Genomic DNA, 18,957 nt, shown 5'->3' with positions numbered 1-18,957 from the left:
CTGCTGAAAGAGAGAATATACCCCGAAAAACCATGCCGTGTTAGAAAACAATAAAGAACCTCCATTAGGCAGCAACACTTTCAAGAAAACAAAAAAAACCTTGAGTTAGAAAAATTAGGTGGAAGAGAAACAGAAGAGCCGAAGAGACAGAGGCGGAGAGAGCGGAGCAATTTGTTTCTAGACACTCTGAGGATGGAAAATGAGACAGAGGGTCAGGGTTATGCTTCACTGCAGCGCCAGGATTGTGTGGAGGAATGATGCTTGTCTGCACCCTCGCCAAGCATTACACAACAACAAACTCCATCTCTGGACATGTGCTTCGCTGAATCATCCGGCCTTTGAAATGAGTTCACCGGCTGCAATTTTTGAAAAGATAATTTTCAGATTGTCATTTATGTTTTGCAAATAAAAAGTGGGGAGAGAGTGAAAGCAGAGGATGTGGGAAAATTGGGAAAAGAAGGTTTCTACTCGCTAGTGGGGGTGATTCAAACACTTGATTCTGTAATAGGATAAAAATATCAAAAATATCATCTGTTGATGGATAAAGTTGCTGCTGTTGGGATCAGACTTTCCTAATGACATTACAGTTAGAAACTACCAATTGTATTCCTGTGCTTTGGCTTGGAGCTGGGGCTGTATGCTTGTATAAACAGGAAGTTAGAGTAATCTGAATAATCAAATTTCTTTGTTAAAAGTAAAACTTTTTCAAATGTAAAATTACAGCATGATAGGAAAATCATCCCAGTTTGTCTGACTCGGACTCTAACTACGGTATCAAACCTTAATGCTTAATATGGTCTTGTTGGATATTCTTTGATCAGGTCTGTTCTTTAATTAGATTTGTTCTTTGAACTTTACCAATTTTATACAATTTTATTTCAGAAAAGTCATTGTATGTGTAGTGCTGCTTATAGTATTTTAAGACAACATTAAACACTGCTGTATTAGAGACGTTTTGCTTGTGGAAAAAATATACAAACAAACAACAAAATATTAGGAAAAAAATGTTTCTTTTCCTTTAAAAAAAGGTTTCAAAAATGTCTCTTTTTTGTTATCGGTACCAAAACTCACACAGCATATTCACATAGCAAAAAATGTCAAATCACCTTTCACAATCAGTAAGTAGAAATGAATCAGATTCTTACCTCATCGTACTTGTAAGCAACATCTGCCAGGCTGCTGGTTTCACCCAGGAGACTGAGATCTAGCTCACTGGGACCTGAAGACAAAAAAAAAAAATAGAACAGAAGAAGTGGCACGAGTGTCAGTCATTTGAATTCTGACTGTAATTAAAGATTTGTAGACACTTGCTTTAGTGACCTTTGGACCTGTTATTTAAAATAAATAAATAAATGTGTATTCTATATTTTAACAGTCTCACTCATGCAACATTGATCTTCATTTGTCTTCCAGGCAGTTTAGTTGCTGCCTTCATGAGTGCCACATTTCATCAGTCTCTTCTTGTTTAATGTGACACGTCTTTTACATTCAAATTCTTAAGATTGCAACTAATGATTATTTTAGTTTTTCAACATTAGTTTATTAATTATTGTTTTTACATAGTGACAGCGGAGAGATGACAGGAAATGAGGAGCAGAAAGATAAAACAAACGTCTACAGCCGGATTCAAACCGCGGAAGTTGCGGTTCATGGTCGGCCTCTTAACCCCTAAGACACGAGAGCGTCCTTATTATTTATTATATAATGGTCTACTCTAAAATGTCAACAAATAATGTAAAATGCGTCCCCCATTTTGTCTTGGAGCCCCAGTCTTCAAACTGCTTGTTTGTCTGACCAACAGTCCAAACCCCAAAGGTATTCAGTTTAAAATGATATCCACCTAAATCTACTACTGTACGTTATCCGAGGCCACTTCTTCTGGTCGTCCTTCGAGATATGATCACAGTTTCTCGTAAGGATAAGGTTAAGGTGTGTTCCCACATCATTTATTTCCCCAAAACCTTTAATAAAAGGGAAGACACCTATAGCATATTGCTAACTCTCGCAGACACCAGATCAGTGAAAGGAATAACCGAAAGTCGTGCCCACAATTCATGCAAGGTATCATGGGGCTGGGAATAAGGTGGATAAAACAAATCCAGTAAATCCTCACATTTAAGAGGCTGGAAACAGAGAGTCTTCAGTATTTTTTTCTTCAGTACAATTTATTGTTAAGTTGAGCAGTTTTCTGTTGGTCGCCTAATCGGTTTATCTACTGATCTACTGATAAAGGTTTTTTAAAAAGTCACACCTCATGTCTGGAAATTGTAAACAGAAACATAAATGGGTCTCAATTGAGATCAAACATAAGGAAATCCAAAACGTTACTTTGTTATATTATCAGATTGTTAAAAAATCATAATGTTATATTATTAATATATGTACTGTTAGCTGTCACAGCCAAATGACATTACAATAGATATACACTTGAATAGATTTACTGTATATATCGCATGATCTTTTTACATTAAAGCTCATTTAGTCTCATGTACCACTACAGCACTCAGTACCACAACAAACTTCCAAATGTCGCTGCACATCTGCACTTTGATGTTCAATTTGAAAAACACAATGCAAAGAGGAAAAAAAAAAGTTAATTTTGGCCCCATAAACACTTGAACCTAAACTTCCTGTTGTCAGAAAGCTGCCGAAGGTGATGCTGTGATAAATTCGAACACATAGCATCTTCATCCATTTCCTCAGTGGAAATGGGTCGTGAATAACACTTCCCCTCGGCAGATTTTTTTTTCTCTGCACGCCAGAGCAGAGAACTGGGTTAGATTCTGCGAAGATGCAGCTTCAAACATTCAGGCAGATTCCAGAGAGACGGCAGCTGTGAATTTATTATATGCATTATGTTAAAAAGCGTCAGAATGCACCAGATTTACAGAGAAAATCAGCCAACAACAAAAACTGTCCTGTGTCCTCACTGCTCAGAGTCAGCAACATGTCAGAGTGCCTCTCGCTCTTAGAAAGCGAGGGGCTGAGGTAGTGTGGACACTTTTGTTTTGCTGTTGAGGCCAATGATGTCAGGTGGCTGAGGCTGCAGTCCTCAGCAGCACTTCACTTTGGTTTACATGTGCTGCTGCGATAATCATCCTCTCCACTCCTGGGAAAAATGTGGCACTAGAAGCAGCAGATGGACTAGGAAGCAATTTCTCTTAAAGAGTTTGCTTTAACTATTGCCAGTCTATTTTTAAATTTCACTTGGTCTTTTTGTTCCCTGCAGCTTTTTCTTATACTTTTCTATATCAGCAGATTGAAACAATTTAAAGACATCACCCAATCTCTGAGAGGATACAAGTCTGAAGCTAGAGATTGCACACGTGACTGAATTTTTCTGATGTGTATTTAAGAGTTTCATCTTTTAGTTGTCCTTTGAAATTGCACTCCACTCAGGATGTTTTTCTTTTTATTCCTGGGTGGAACACTTATTGTGAGGCTCACTTACAGAAAACATATGCAGAAAAACATCTTGACAAAGCAGAAGAGAGAGCTGCAGCAGAAGCGTGTCAGGTAGCTGACAAGTAGCAGAAGGCAATTTTGATGTCAAGGATCGCTGGGAATGTGAGCCTCAGTCATATTACGTGCCTGGCCTACACATTCTAGAGAGAAGCTGACAAACTGTTTTCATGGTTTTGTGGGTCAAATGTCGTGTAATAACGTTGCCACATCCAAACTGTCCCTCCCTCTCTTTGGCTGCTCAGTCACTGTAACACCACTGAGCTGTTCAGAACACCTAAACATATTTTCTCCCCCTCCCCTCTCCACTAGTTTGAGGTGCGTTATGTTCTCTCATGCGGATTCTGCATGGTGAATGGCAACTGTAAAATACCACATCGGAAATCTAACTTTGGACAATCAGCTTTCAGCTAAAAGCAAACCAGAGCTGTACCAATATTTAGCAAATTGCACTCTAAATTATCAAGGTGTATTGGTGTATTGTGATATGTGTATTGGGGTTTATGTATTTTATTGTATTTCCATATCTGTAGTGTATTGTGATTTTATGATACTGAAAGCTGTACAGTATATTTTAATTACACTGTACATGTAAAAAGCCCAACTAGGGACAAAAGTTGAAAAATAGCTATAAACTCTCTGTGCAGCACATCCGTTTCATGCTCTGTATTGGAATTATGTTAAATTGCATCATCCCTATCAAATAAAAATAAATTCAAAGTTTCCTCCATCTGTTGTGGCAAACCTGCTCCAAACTGTTTCCTTCATCACTAAATTACCAACACACTGAACACACTGCTTTTAAAAGAAGAAAAAACTGGTAATTTGAATGGTCGTCACTAATAACCAATGTTCATTGTGTATTCCTCCAGATCCTACGCAGCTTCCTGCTGCGCTGCAACTGTGCACGAGCTGTGTGGCACAACATAATGAACCATTAACATAAAACAAGCCAAGTCAAGTTTAAGCACACGTTGTTGTTAGAGGGCTTTATAATCCGTACATCTTACGACAACCTCTGCCCTGAGACACTCAATGCAAACCGGAAAGACAAGTACGGCACGCTTTATTCACCAAATTCAGGTAAGAGTTGGATGACGTGTTTAATTCTGATAGACCTGCATTGAAGCTCACACTTGTCTGCACTTTGCTGTGTGTGCCTTTTCAAAGTTGGACAGAAAAAAAACAGACGTGCAATAGAGAGCCGAAGTGAAACCACAACTTTCAGGTTCTGTTCCAGATATTTGTAACTATGCTAATAACTAAACATACAGCCTTGGAACAAAGCTTTTCTCAACAGCAGGTCGTGTGGCTCGCTTCATATGCTCAGATAAGGACAATTGTTTCTTTTGAAAAACGATCTAATATCGTTGTTTATTCACTATTTCTGACACGTTATATTTCAACTGTAAAATATCCCGCTATCAGCTGGAGTCCAGGAAGTTACTGCTCCCGGGCCAAGAAATAGTCTGGTACATATTGTTGATTAATGAGCTTCAGAGGTGTTGGCAGGCTGATTTTGTTACCTTTGGACAGAGCCAGGCGAGCTGTTATCCCCCATTTCCAGTCTTAATATTAAGCTAAGCTAACCGGCTGCTGGCTGTAGCCTTCTCATCTAACTTGCCACTAGAAAGCGAATAAGTGTATTTTCCAAAGACCTATTCTTTTAATAACCAAATTTAAGGGAACTGTTTAAAAAAAATTTGTTTTTATGTGTTTATGTAAAAAAAAAAAAAAAAAAGAATATCTGACAATATATCATTGTCATTGATTTTATCATTGATTTATCAAACTCTCAGGTATTGATCTGTATCAGCCACAAAAATTCAGTATCGTCGGGGCTATATATACAATATACAACCAAGAACTACAAAGTAAAGACATTAACCATTCCTTTTCCAACGAACTCCCTGATACAGAGTCACTACGTTGTAGCTACAGTAAAGCAGTGGAAACAGTGTGAGGCAGTGAGCATCCGTTGCTTTGCTACAAAAGATGTGGGATTTCTGTGCTGGGTTGGAACAATTACAGGCTACACTACACGCAAACAAAACCAGCTCAATTCTGTGCCAACGGTGCCATTTTTTAATTTATGATCTCTGCAGAAACAGAGCGCCGACTAATCATGTTTTAAACTGAGATTCAGGCCTTCACTGAAGGTCAGGAATGTGGCTCTGTCTGGCACATAAGTAAATGATCAGGTTTAACAGAATACAAATAGTCTCCATCACCTCACCTGACTGATCAAAGACTCTAACCTTGATGATTCTGTATTTCTCACAAAGCGTGGCTAACCCTGCTTTGCTGGTTGCTATGCCAACTCTTGTGGTAACCAGGGAGCTGGTGGGTGATGTTTTTTCACTTGTTCTCTCTTCTTGTGTATGCGGGCTATTTTGGAGAAGCCTTTCTACACTGTACACATGTATCAGTAGCTCTTAAAAAACAATAAAACCCCTGAGGATGTTCTTTACTGTGACTGTTGGTATTTTGATGAGTATTTGTTGCATCACATTTCATCATCATTTGGCCCATAGCTACTGTAAATAATGCCTTTTACTACATTATGCATACACACAAGCATACATGGAACACAGTCTAACATAATGATTTTTTTATTTGTTATGACATGGCCTTAACAAACCCTTCCTTCTGGGAGCCTTAAATTTGATCTAATGCTGGCTGTCTATTGTAGTTGTGTACAACATATACTACTGTTTACGCAGTGGTGGAAGAAGTGCTCTGATCTTTTAATACCACAGTGTAGAAGTACTCTGTTACAAGTAAAAGTCAAATTTTTACTTAAGTAAAAGTACAAAAGTATTAGCATCTTAATATACTTAAAGGTGGGGTATGCAATTCTGGAGAAATCTAATACCATGAAAAATACCATGATGCAAACAACAACACAGCAAGTGATGTAACTAACGTTAGCTAGGCTGTGGTTTAGCAAACTGTCCCTACAGCTGCTGCTGCGAAGCTAACAGCCAGAGAGGACGAGACGGTTTCCCAGAGCCAGCACACCAGCTCCAGACAGCGATACTCCCAACTCTCCTGCTGCTATAGCTAACATCACAACAACAGCATATCTTGGCAAACTACAAAGTAAGCTGAATGTCCGTGGGGCAATTCATTTAACGTTACCTGACACACAAATCATGGCTGGAATAGTGCTATGTGGCTCGGTCCGAGCCACTTTGTTTATTTCCCATTTACCGAGCCGGGGCTGAGTACAGACTCCAGAGGTTTTTTTCAGCGCACACACTGAACGGACAGCTAGTGGACCGTGAGGAGATATTCGCAGAATTTGACAAAAAAAACGTGTATTGGATTAAAATCGCATACCCCACCTTTAATGTTCTTATTATGCAGAATGGCCTGTTTCAGAATAATGTTGATTATATTATTGGATTATGATTATTGATGTCTTAATGTGTACATTACTTTAATGTTGCAGCTTGTAAAGTTAGGGCTACTTTTAATTACTTTATCAACAGTCAAAGATCAATAAAGTCTTAATAATACATCATAATCTAATTGTTGATTATATTTTGTATTATTAATCTAAATCTGCTAACTACTAATTAACTACTAATTAAAGTTATCAAATAAAAGTAGTGGAGATAAAGATCTAGTTTAGCAGCTTTTAAAAGTTTCTGTCCATAAAAAATCTCTTCCGTTGTCTCACTGTTTTATAAAATAAATGTTCATCTCACCGGCTGCAGGCTCTTTGGACGGAAACAGCTTGTTGTCCAAAGTCATGCTGATGTCACAGAAGACCTCCTCTTCGTCTCGGTCAGCATCCAGCTGAAAGGAGAAAAAAAGAGAGCCATCTTTGATGCTGTATGACCTTTGATTTCTTCTGAGATAGTTGGCGGTAGAGCTTGACAGAAATGACGAATACAAGACGTACACAAAAGTCATGACCTGAACCTACAACGTCACAAGCACAACGGACACGCTCAGTCTGTGAAGCCACCGTGACATCCAGAATGAGACTCATTAAAAGGTCAAACATAAGAAACAACGCTGGGAACTACACACTCGGGTTATTTTGTATTCAACACACACCGGAAGCTTTAATAACACTAGATTAATTAGCCTCCCTTCTGTGTCAATCGGTCTCTTTCAGATTATTCGGAGGCCGGCTGGCTTCCTTTGCATGTACAGTATTTGCTAATTGACCATGAAAAATCTGCTTTGGGAGTGAACTAGAAGCTGATGGAAGCAGACTTCTACTCCTCCCTAATCTGCTCTTCGGCCGTCCCTCTGCTCTCATCAGGGTCTGATGACAAGCAGCTGAAATGGCAACCTTGTGCATACAAAAAACGGATAAAAAGATGAACAGACTGGATTTAATTGCTCTCACTGTTTCCCGCTGTCTCGCCTTCAGGTGTGAGATTCTCAGCGGTGTTTCTACTTGACATGTAAACTAAACAAAGAAATAAATGAACGTCAGCTGTGGGAGTGGCGGTCAGGTGAAATGTAAGATAAGGATAACAGCACCAACAACCGGCTTCCTCCTGGGGTTACCATGGTAACAACCTAAAAAAGAGAGGCCGGTGTCTGCCGTCTACTGTGTGGGAGAGTCCCCCGAGACCCAGAGGGCCCCGTGAGTCCACCTGCAGTAGAGGAGCAGAGGGGCATCAAATTGAGGATTCACCGGAGAGCGTGGCATTCGAAAAACCCATCAGAGTACTTAGACCTCTCAACGTCTGGCATCACGAGCAGAAAAAGCACCTGCTGTCACACTGCAGTGTCCATGTAACAAAAATGTGTTCCCTACTTCAACAGAGAGTCTCTGTATAATCCATTTATACTTTACAAGAAGACTCTTCAGAGTCATTTTTCAAGGACAGATTAGTAGCTTTAACTTCTTGGAGAAAAGCTTGACTGTCTGAATGATTCAGTGTCATTACAGTGGACAGAGGACAAGGAATGGGAACTTTTCTGTATTTTCAGGATGTCCTTATTGTCATTCCGTGAGACTGCCAAAACCCAATAAGATCAATGATATATAGCTGTGCACTATTTGAGCTTGTTAACTTTCCTGTCTCTCTTGATTAGGATAACAATCAGAACTAATGCTGAATCCACACTAGAATTTTCAGGTCGTAAATCTCTTTTTCTTTATTTTTATTTTGTTGTTTGCTGACCATAATAGGACACAGATTAATGAGAACAGCTGTGCTACATGATCTGATATACTGACATTTGAAAACCTATTTTCTAAATCAGCTTCTTACAGCTCAGCTATGGGTTCCTACATGAACACTGAGTTTTCTACCAAAGTTAGAACAGTTTTGATTATTTTACATAATAAATCTGACAGTTGTGTCGTTGGGATGCGTTTTGAAATTCAGCCGGCATGTTAATTTTGTTTTTCAGCCTAGTCCTCCACATCCTAAAATCTTTTTTTAATACTGTTAGCTACTTCTAAATGTAGAACACTTACATGTATTTAAGAAATAATTTGTGGATCACCACAGCATTCTTAAACAGTCTACAAATACATTAAGCCTCTCCCTAATAGTGATGTGTCGGTTGCGAACGAGTTTGTTTCATATTAGGCCTATATCATACAAATTAAATTGAAATATACTGTATGTGTCTGTATAGGGTTGTGTAATTATTTATTAACCACACTATTTCATTAGTAGGGTGTTATTTTTGTTTTTATTCTCGACCTCCACTTTTTATCCATCAATGTGACAGAATATTTCTATGTATTGCAGATAAAGAATCTTGCATATGTATTTCTTGCGACAAATAAGAAAGTAACTTAGGCAGTGACCAGCAGAAGTGGTACTAAAGGAAGAGCTGTTTGGGAGCCGAAAGAGCCGGTTCTTGGAAAGGAACGTAGCCAAAAGATCCGGCTCTCTTCAAAGAGCTTAAAATCGTCTTAAAATTGACAGGGGGAACAGCAATTGACAATCATGTCTTCAGCTGTTAATAGTCAATATTATAATCAACCCTACAGAGGACAGAATATGCTTTTGTCAAAAAATGTCTCATCCAAAGAATAGTTTTACCTTCATGTACTGAACATATATAAAGTATAGAAAATGCATCTTTTCATCAAGTCCACTGACACAGTAAGGTGAAGCGAGGTAAAAGCCCTCTTCCACTATCTCAAAGATCTCAGAGAAGGAGGCGTAGATTAAAGGAAGCAGATGAATCAGAGAGGGAGTCTTACGTTTTGAGACAGCTTAAAGCAGCAACTCTTTTTGGCCTTTGCAACTCTTTTCAGGAAGATGTTTGGTGCATTCAGTGTTTTCTCTTTGATCATCTGAATTAATTCATGTGAAGTTCTTCAAGAGTTTGAGCTAAAAAAAAACAACTTAGGATTCTTGTAGCTTCCCCAGTACAACACGTCAAGTTCTTTTGATGTTACGTAAAGCTCAATGTTGTCACTCTCTGAAGAGGAGAGACAAAACAGAAGAGATATAAAAAGAAATAAATATAATACATATAAATACATATAAAAGACCCAAATAGATAAAAAGACCCAATACCCATTTCAGGTTATTCAGTCTTAATTTCAAAGTGAAAGAGATCTTGAAATTCAGAAGACATTGTTCATAATTTTACTGATTAGTTACAATGCCAGTATCTCATTTATATTTCAGGAACAATGAACGAATACCTTGTAACCATACCTGGGGAGATAAGAGACCCAGAAAGACGGAGCGAGGTGTCTATTGTTTGTTTATATCAGCGCGGCATCTAGCAGCGTGTGGGAAGGAAGCTGGAGCTGAACTCACTCGGGGAATATTTAATTAAGCTAAGATTGGTCCTTTTTCCTAGAATGACAGGACGGCTTTGATTCAGGCCACAACAAACTATTATCTCTCCCCACTGCAATTTCCGGTTAGGCTTCATTGTGTTTGTGGTGCGTATTTGATAAGCTGAGTCATCCTACATGAAAAAACAGACCTTCATTCGTACATCTTCACTTTTTACACAAAAATCTAAACGTCACGTTTTGGATGATCACAAATCCCAAACGCTAAGCAATCGTAAGTCAGAGGTGCTAAACCGTCTTACAATGACAGAAATAGGACGAGTTTATTCAGTGAATTAATTGACTCGTAGACACGTAATGACAATTCAGTCATTCCAATTCAGCGTCAATGATGTAGAGTAATGAGTCATTGCGATTGTTCTTTTAGAGATATGCCTTCCTATATTGGACTTGACATTTAAAATGAAAGGATTACTTTCATACAAAAGCCTTTTGCTGAGCGAAAGCAATTAAGTCTCGGCGGTTATTGCATTCATTAATTAAGAAACTATTGAGTCCTTCTCCTCGGATAATTACTGAAGAGCAGGAGGAACAAAACTGTTTTTGTGCTCAGATAAGACAGAAACTAAACTGTTCACAAATGTTACAAACAATTTTTGTGTTTTGTTTTAGTTTATTAGAGGACAGTTAGTTGCTCTCTAGACAACAGATTAATATAAGTGAAAGAAAAGTGGAAGAAAGTTTATGTACTGCACTATATTATAATGACACACACGTTTTTCTGAGAGAAAAACTGAAAATGTTATGTGCAGCGCTGAATCAGAATCATAAATACTTTATTGATCCCCGAGGGGAAACTCTTTAAACATCACTATATCACTGCCACCATTAATGTGACACCGGAGACAAAGAGCCTCTACTGTATAAAGTTGCAGTATTGTTGTTTCTAATTAAAACCACATTTCCCATAAATGTGCTGCACCTTACATGGTGAGCTGCAACGATTAGTCCATTAATCGATTAGTCAATCGAAAAATAATCAACAACTATTTTGATAATCGATTAATTGTTTCAGTCGTTTAAAAAAAAATTGTTATAAAAATTGTCAAACATTCTCTGGTTCCAGCTTTTCAAATAAGATGATTTGTTGAAACAAACAAGACATTTGAAGACGTCACCTCAGGCTCTGTGAAGTAGTGATGGGAATTTTTTCACTAAATGATTAATCCAATCGTCTGATTGATCGATAATGAAAAAAATCATTACTGACAGTCATCTTTCTGCAGTTAGCTGATTTCTTAAATGTAATTTATACGAGAAACACGAGTTCATTCATTCATTCATCATCATGCAGAAAAATGCTACTCAGATGGACAAACTAGGTATCAATTATAAATGGACAGAAAATTAAAGGCAGAATAATCCCTCTTAATCATCACTTATGACCCATTAGAAGTGTGTGGTGGTGCCCTCTGCCTGTATTTTCTTATTTTGCTGTGTTCAGGGTGTCAAACTTTGGGTAGTGGGTGTGTAGCCCTCAGCCAATAACAGCGCGCAGGGTGTGAGGAAACTTCGAAAATGGCGGGCACAGCACCAAAAAACCGCAAACATAGCGAGGCGATAAAGCAGATAAAGTTCGTTCCAAAACGAGAGTGAATCTGGGGTTGGCTTTCACCCGCTGGCGAGCACTGAAGGAGAGGATGGGGTGAAGAGCGACGCAGAGTTGGCCTGTTTTCCCGTTGGACAGGTAGGTGCCGGCGGTTAGCTTAGTTAGCTTGCTAAAGTATCAGCTTTTCCATCACAACAAATGTAACTTTCCAAAAATAGTAGCTAGCTTGTACGTACACACTAAGTCCATTTCTGTCTAACACACAAGCCACGTCGGTTACCGCAGCAGTCCCAGACCAACGTAGTAAGTTGATTGTCGGAGACTCAGTGCTAGTGTCTGTAATGAGCTGGTATATAGCTGACGATAGCTAATATTACTGTTGGCAGTGTATTTTTTTTAAGCGTTGAAAAATGGATGCAGCAACGTTGTCATATACAGCATTGGGCGTGTTCTTCTGGTGTCGTTGAGCCGGGGAGGAGGGGCCAACTTTGAATTTTGTGTTTACAAACCGCAACCAACAAATCCTACTCACCAATATGACTAATAATCCATTACACAGCTGAATGGTTTTATCCTCTACTGAACCACTGTTAATCTGTCCTCTGTTCAGGATTTACCATCATCATTCACCTCAATGTCGCAATCTACGCACAGACATTTATGCTGGCCCGTAAAGTTTACCCCTGCCGCCCCCGCAGTCCAAATGGGCCCCGCCTGTATTCATAAAGCACCACTTTTATCATCAGGCACCACAATTACCAAGTGTGCCTGAAGTAGCCACGGCTATTAAACTATTTCTCTACCAGACTGTCGCAAACACCCTACTCAAAACCAGGAACGCTGGAAGTCAGTCACAGTTGCTGTGAGAAGGTCAGTCTATTTAATTATTATTATTAATTTGAATGGCCAGGATAACTTGTATCTAACAGTTATTAACAACAATTTACAACAATTTGAGAACGTTTTGCACTACAGCAGACTGCAAACTTGAACACCAACATACTGTATGTCACGTGCTTGTGCTACGGTGCTGCATTCATGTAAATTTTAGGAATCACAAGATTGCATGTCTGGCATTTAATAAATTTGTGCCAGTGGTCGACAGACTACTGAAGAAAATCTGACCATACCAGTTTCACGTGGATGAAGATCATACTTTGTAGTCTGCCGTGGCTTCACCTGTTCAGAACTGATGGCAGTCTTTGATTGGAAGGTTTTCTGCTGTCTGTTTTTCAGTTTTTGAACTTATGTTAGAAAAAGTAAACTGGGATATTTAGATAAAGGGCACAACAGAACATTTCAAAGGTCTCGTGAACACACACAAACACGATGCACTCAAGTTCTGCGGGATTAAATGTGCAATAAAACAAGGTTCAGCAGTTCAAGAGCTGAAGGCGTGAAAAGACAGTGTCATTGGAAAGAAAGCAAACCCTCTCAACATACCATCTCTGACTGAGAATCCTCCACACATCTAGATACTTTTGTCTCTGTAAAGCTCTTATGATTTTATTTCTAAAGAACAAGAACTTCCAGAGCGTTCAGAGTGGACATCATTTGTCATGAAGTTGTTTTTAAGAGTGCTCCAGACTGTGCCAACCTTTGATTTCCGAGGTGTCAAGACTGTGTGACTGTCTGTTGACGCTGCAGCACACAAAGAGAGTGGTGACAGCAATTCACCAGAGGGACAATCCATCGATGAGCTCTCAAAATGTTCAAATCACTCGAGTGAGGAGTGCAGATTTCTTTCATTCACAGGTATGGAAGGAGGGGAAATTGGCTACACCCAAGGTGTTTTTTCAATAACACATGTCAAATTGCAAAGGGACAATATACCTGCAAGGGATCTTAGTTGGTTTAATAGCTTTAAATGCTATTTCTGTTGTTTAGGGCAGATGTAATAAGTCATCTGATATATGATTTACAGCTCTGTGTTAGTGCTGGTAGTGAGGAGTTGCCAAACTGGCCTGATAACTGAGGTAAAAACTGTGGCTACTATAGTTAAAACCCTTGAAAAAAAGTATTTATTTACAACATTAAATGTTCATGACTAAATAAGCAATAATATAAGTTTAAGTTCAGAAACAACATCCTGAGATACATTAAAAAATTCAGCTAATCTGCGTCATCAGGACTGTGTGGTTTGATCAGATTTGATTCACAGTTGCCTGGCAACAACCCTTCAACTGTCATAACATTTTGATTCAAATGTTGCTAAACTGTGATTGGTGCATGAAAGTATGTGACATCACATTTTTCCAACTCAGCCCCGCCCACTGCAAACCAGTGAGAAGAGCGCAGACAAAAACACAAATCTCTCTGTGAAATAAAATAGTTCTTTCTTTGGCTGAAAATAGTGTGTTCATGTAGGACGCCATCATTCATAGTGAGGAGCTGACTGAGAAAATAAGTTCAGGGCCTTTAGGGCATTTTTCATAAGCTTTATACACCCCTGTACGTGATAAAATAAGGTACATGAATGAACACAATGAACATGTAGAATGTTACAACCTTCAAAAAGCCATTTGGTCATTTTGTCCTGCACTGAAATATATGAGTTCAGTTTCTCTGCAAATCTGAAAAGCTGTTGATGTGAAACTGGATGGATGATGTCCAAAATTAACCAAATAGCAAATATTTAGCATCAAGAATGATAAAAATGGGCTTGTGGAGAGTTTCGTTTGAGACAATTTTACTGCGAAAACTAAACACAGCACTGCATTTTCATACGCCTGCACTTAAGAAACAAATTACTTCATAATCACTCACTCAGTGTGTCTTAATTAAGTTGGCTCCACTGGGAATGCAGGGAGGATGTGGAGAGATTTACAAAATGTAGCAGGCAGCAGAAACCTCATCTCAACTCCAGTTTTACATCAGTTCAGATGGACTCTTGCACTACAATGTTATCTGCAGGATTTAATACTCAAAATCCCACTTAACAGTATCATAACTACCTGTGAAGTGGCTTGTAGAAGATGTAAAATTGGAACACTTAAACACACTTTACGCGACAGTGGCATTACACCACCGCTGTAGAGAATTGCTTCAGAAATTCAGCCGCTGGGCTTTACACTACAGTCAAGACGGGATCACATTACACCTACTTTAACCTCCCTATGATGGCTTCCTGTTCACATTATAATCATTTTTAAAATTTATAATAAGCATAGCATAGACGATAAAGAAAAGAAAAAAAACATCAAGTTGGTAATTAGCACTGCTTGCCCTGTGACTCAGCATTTTCTGTTCCTAACAATTACATTGTGCCTATATAATGTGTATTGATTATATTCTGATTTCAGTTTGCCATTTGTGCTTTTGCTGCAGTTTTACAAAATTGTGAATCTTCATTAAATATCCAACATATGCGTCTTGTGTTTATGGGAGGACTTCACACTGTTAGCTAACTTTCTAGCTTTGAATAAGGACAACTAATCAACTCGAGGACAGTATAAACTGTGACTTATATATACAGCAGCCACGCAGATCTGGTACTGTAGTACATTTGTGGTTTGCAGATTCCTGCCAACATTAAAGGAAAACAAAACACTTACATATTGTAAAAACAACTGTTGATATAGCTTTTCTAACTTTTCTTGCCAATTTTTTTTTCTTTGGAGGCATTTTTGTTATCTAACTGGAACAACCATGGCTGAATATCATCACGATATCATAACAACTGCCGTGAAACATGGCATTTACAAAGTTTGACAGTAGATGGCTGAGCTCTCAGTTCAGCAAGTTGTCAAACATCAGTAAACATTTTTTGATGATACCTGAGAATTCATACTGATATCAAAATGTTATTTTTAATCATTTAACAAAAGAGCTCAAACTATTAGTCAGTTAATCGACCGACAGATTAATCTGCAACAGTTTTGATAATAGATTAATCTTTAATTTAGAAATTGTCATTTTTTATAGTAAAAACGCCATAAATTCACTGGTTTCAGATTCTAAAATGTGAATATTTTCTCTTCTTCTTAGTCTCCTATCATAGTTAACTGAATAAAAAGCAAGACATTTGGGGAAAACATCTCAGACTCTGGGAAATTGTGGACATTTTTTTGTGTGATTTTCTGACATTTTATGGACCAAACGATTACTTGATTAATTGAGAATATAATAGTCATAATAATCGTTAATAAAAATAATTGTTAGTTGCAGCCTTAATGTTGTCTGAACACACAAGAATGTTGCCTAAAATTGGCAAAATTATGATTTAAATCAGAAACTGTCTGTTCAAAAATACCAGTAAAGAGTACAAACTATTCAAAATGTACGCTGCATCTTGCTCAGTGCATGCAGGTAGAGGCTCTTGGAAACCTTAACAAGCGTGTACAGAAAATAGATGGATGGAACGGAAGATTGAGTGTCCAGCAGGAAAACATCGCAAATATATAGTATCGGTATATACAGAAACTAGACTCAAGACCTGTGAACTGTGAAGAAACAAGAGAGCAGGGGAAAGAGGGAGACAGACAAGAACGCAATAAGCAGAATATCAAAAAGGCAATATTCCAAAAGAAATTGGAAAAGGTATTACACAGGAGAAATATACGTTTTTGCAATAAAAATACAGACACAGATTTAATTCCAATGCGTCTGGAGTCCCAGAGTTGTTTCATTCGCTTCGCTGGCATTTTCACTTCTACTCTTATAGCATCAACCACACAAAGCTAAAGAGAGGGAGACAGCACTGACACATAAACTGCAGGCTCTGACTTCTGGAGGGCATCTGATTATATTCTCATTCTTTCTAACTTTAATGTGAGAGCCACTATGATTTTAAGATGCCCCCAGACAACAGTCTAAAAGTATGCAAACTAAATCTCTTTCTCACAGTAATACATTGGAGGAGTTATTCGGTATTCCCTCTGCGCTGAGACTCAGACAGATCAATAAGACTCCCACTGGAAGAGTGGGCAGCCGCTTCCCATTGGCTGTAGGAGCCAATAGCTCTATTAGCACCTGCTTCACACATACCAAGGGTAATTCGATGCCCCTCTGCACCAAACCACACAATGTAATGAAGATCCCAGTGGTCTCCAATTAACACTCGGTTCTCTGTTCCAATCTCGCAAAACAATCAAGAGCTAAACAGATACAGTTTGCAAGCCTCCTTCACTTTGTCTGTGTTAGGAATATTTAAATATCTTTGGTTATGTTGATTATTTATCGGCCGATGAAATGAAATATGGGCATGATATGGGGCCTATCACAGATACAGTATATCGGTATGTAACATAATACACATAATATGAAAGTGCTCTAAAAGGTGAATAAACATGGTCGCCCCACATCAGCTAAAGTACATTGTTCAAAGTAAGTAGTGCTTTATTGACCATGCACAGTACACGACCAACTCATACAACCATTGTTCAACCAAAGATGACTGTCACTCATTCACTCCCTTTGCAAATAATTTGTTAGCTAGGTAATATTATTGAAATACTTTAGAGAATTGTTTACCATAAGACTGGCAGTCATCCAATGACATAAACACTTAAAGGTCCAGTGTGTAGGGTTTAGTGGTATCTAGCGGTGAAATTGCAGTTTGCAACCATTTGAATACTGCTTGCCCCTTCCAAGCGTGTAGAAGAAACTATGGTGGCCGCGAAACTCGCGAAAAATGTGAATGGCCCTATCTAGAGCCAGTGTTTGGTTTGTCTAGACTGTCTAGATTTGTCTAGACATTGTAGAAACATGGCGGTGCAACATGGCGCTCTCCGTTCATTCTAAGGTAACGAAAACACAACAATTCTTATTTTCAGGTGATTATACACTAATGAAAACATACTTATAAATATTATATTCCATTTCTGCCAATAGCTCCCCCTAAATGTTACACACTGGACTTTTAAACATCCCATTGCTACTTTCCATCCCACATGACATGATCATAGCATAACTGTTCGTCTGTGCCAGGAAGTTAACTTCAGTCCCTGGCACAAAAGCTGGACTTGCTAAACGCGCCTCCAACACCCAAACCTCCACAACCTCACTTCCTGTCTCATTACAAACACACTACTTCCTGTGTTGACACTGATGGTTTTAAATCAAGCACTGCAGAATCATTCAATATGAATGTAATTTCTAAAGAAAACGGGCTGCTTTAGGAAAACGTCTTACTGTAACAATAAGGCCCCTCTCCTGGAAGTATTTGACCAGAGGAATGGTGTTTTGTTTGAAGTTGGTGAGGCGGCGGTCGATGGCCTTGGGGTTGTCGTCTGGTCGTCCCTGTTGCTCGGCCCGTTTATGCAGCCTCTCCTTCAAACGGTGGTTGGTGCAGGCCAGGAACACTACCAGGTCAGGAGTGCAGATCTACCAGGAGAGATAAGACATGTGAAACACTTCAGCCAAACCTATACCACTCAGAGTAACTTTCATTCATATGTGATGTTCACGATGTGACATGAGGAGGCTCAGTCTTAGAGCTACAAACTCGGGGTTAGTCTCATTTTTCAAAGTCAATGCACTCGGGTCAAAATGTCTAAACTGCAATACACACAAAAATAAGGACTTCACTCTCAGTAAGGTCAGAGGTGATTGAATATATTTTCCTTTTTTTTTACAGCAATTTCTGAATTTTGTTCACGACCTGAATTTCACTGGATTGAATCAGTGCCATGAAAATTTAAGATTGTAGCCATAAAAATAGCCTGTGGCTGCTCCACTGATGATGCAGTTTTAATATAGATGGGATTATGAGTCAAACAGGATGATACTGTACTTTCCCAACAGGAGATGAGAACATTATTACCTGCCACACACAGACAGATTTTCTTTGTTTTAGCTGCTGTACTGTGTTTGAGAAACAGAAGAGAACGAGCCTGTAGACGATCAGAGGAAAGTATTTGAAAGCCAATTTCTTTTTCATGACATGAGTAACAGCAAATGACATTATAGGTGCGATCACACATGCAGCACTTTCCCTAACTGTGACAGCAGTTTTCTATTTAGAGATCAGACGTGACGAAGAGCTAGTTTTGAAGTGCAATTCGACAACTCAAGACGTGACATTCCCTCATTTCATCCGTGTGAATAATGCTGTGATTACTCATCACTCTTTGTTTTATGTATTTATGGTTGTGTTTTACCTCCTGCTCTGCTGCACATATTTTTGTTGCCAAACCGAACAAGC

At 38.7% G+C, this 18,957-nt stretch overlaps 1 protein-coding gene across 1 annotated transcript in view; it reads right to left on the bottom strand.

Annotated features, from left to right (window-relative positions):
* Positions 1 to 18,957, bottom strand: part of ak5 (adenylate kinase 5) — an 80,370-nt gene that overhangs the window by 35,778 nt on the left and 25,635 nt on the right. Inside the window, exons 6-8 of the mRNA XM_044219865.1 lie at positions 17,946 to 18,137; positions 7,176 to 7,266; positions 1,146 to 1,219 (exon numbers count right to left, since the gene is read on the bottom strand). Of these exons, the coding sequence (XP_044075800.1) occupies positions 1,146 to 1,219; positions 7,176 to 7,266; positions 17,946 to 18,137 (357 nt within the window). The remainder of the gene's footprint in view (positions 1 to 1,145; positions 1,220 to 7,175; positions 7,267 to 17,945; positions 18,138 to 18,957) is intronic.

This window comes from Siniperca chuatsi, linkage group LG13 (assembly GCF_020085105.1).
Source record: "Siniperca chuatsi isolate FFG_IHB_CAS linkage group LG13, ASM2008510v1, whole genome shotgun sequence".
NCBI lineage: Eukaryota > Metazoa > Chordata > Actinopteri > Centrarchiformes > Sinipercidae > Siniperca > Siniperca chuatsi.
This window is presented reverse-complemented; position numbering and strand designations above follow the sequence as displayed.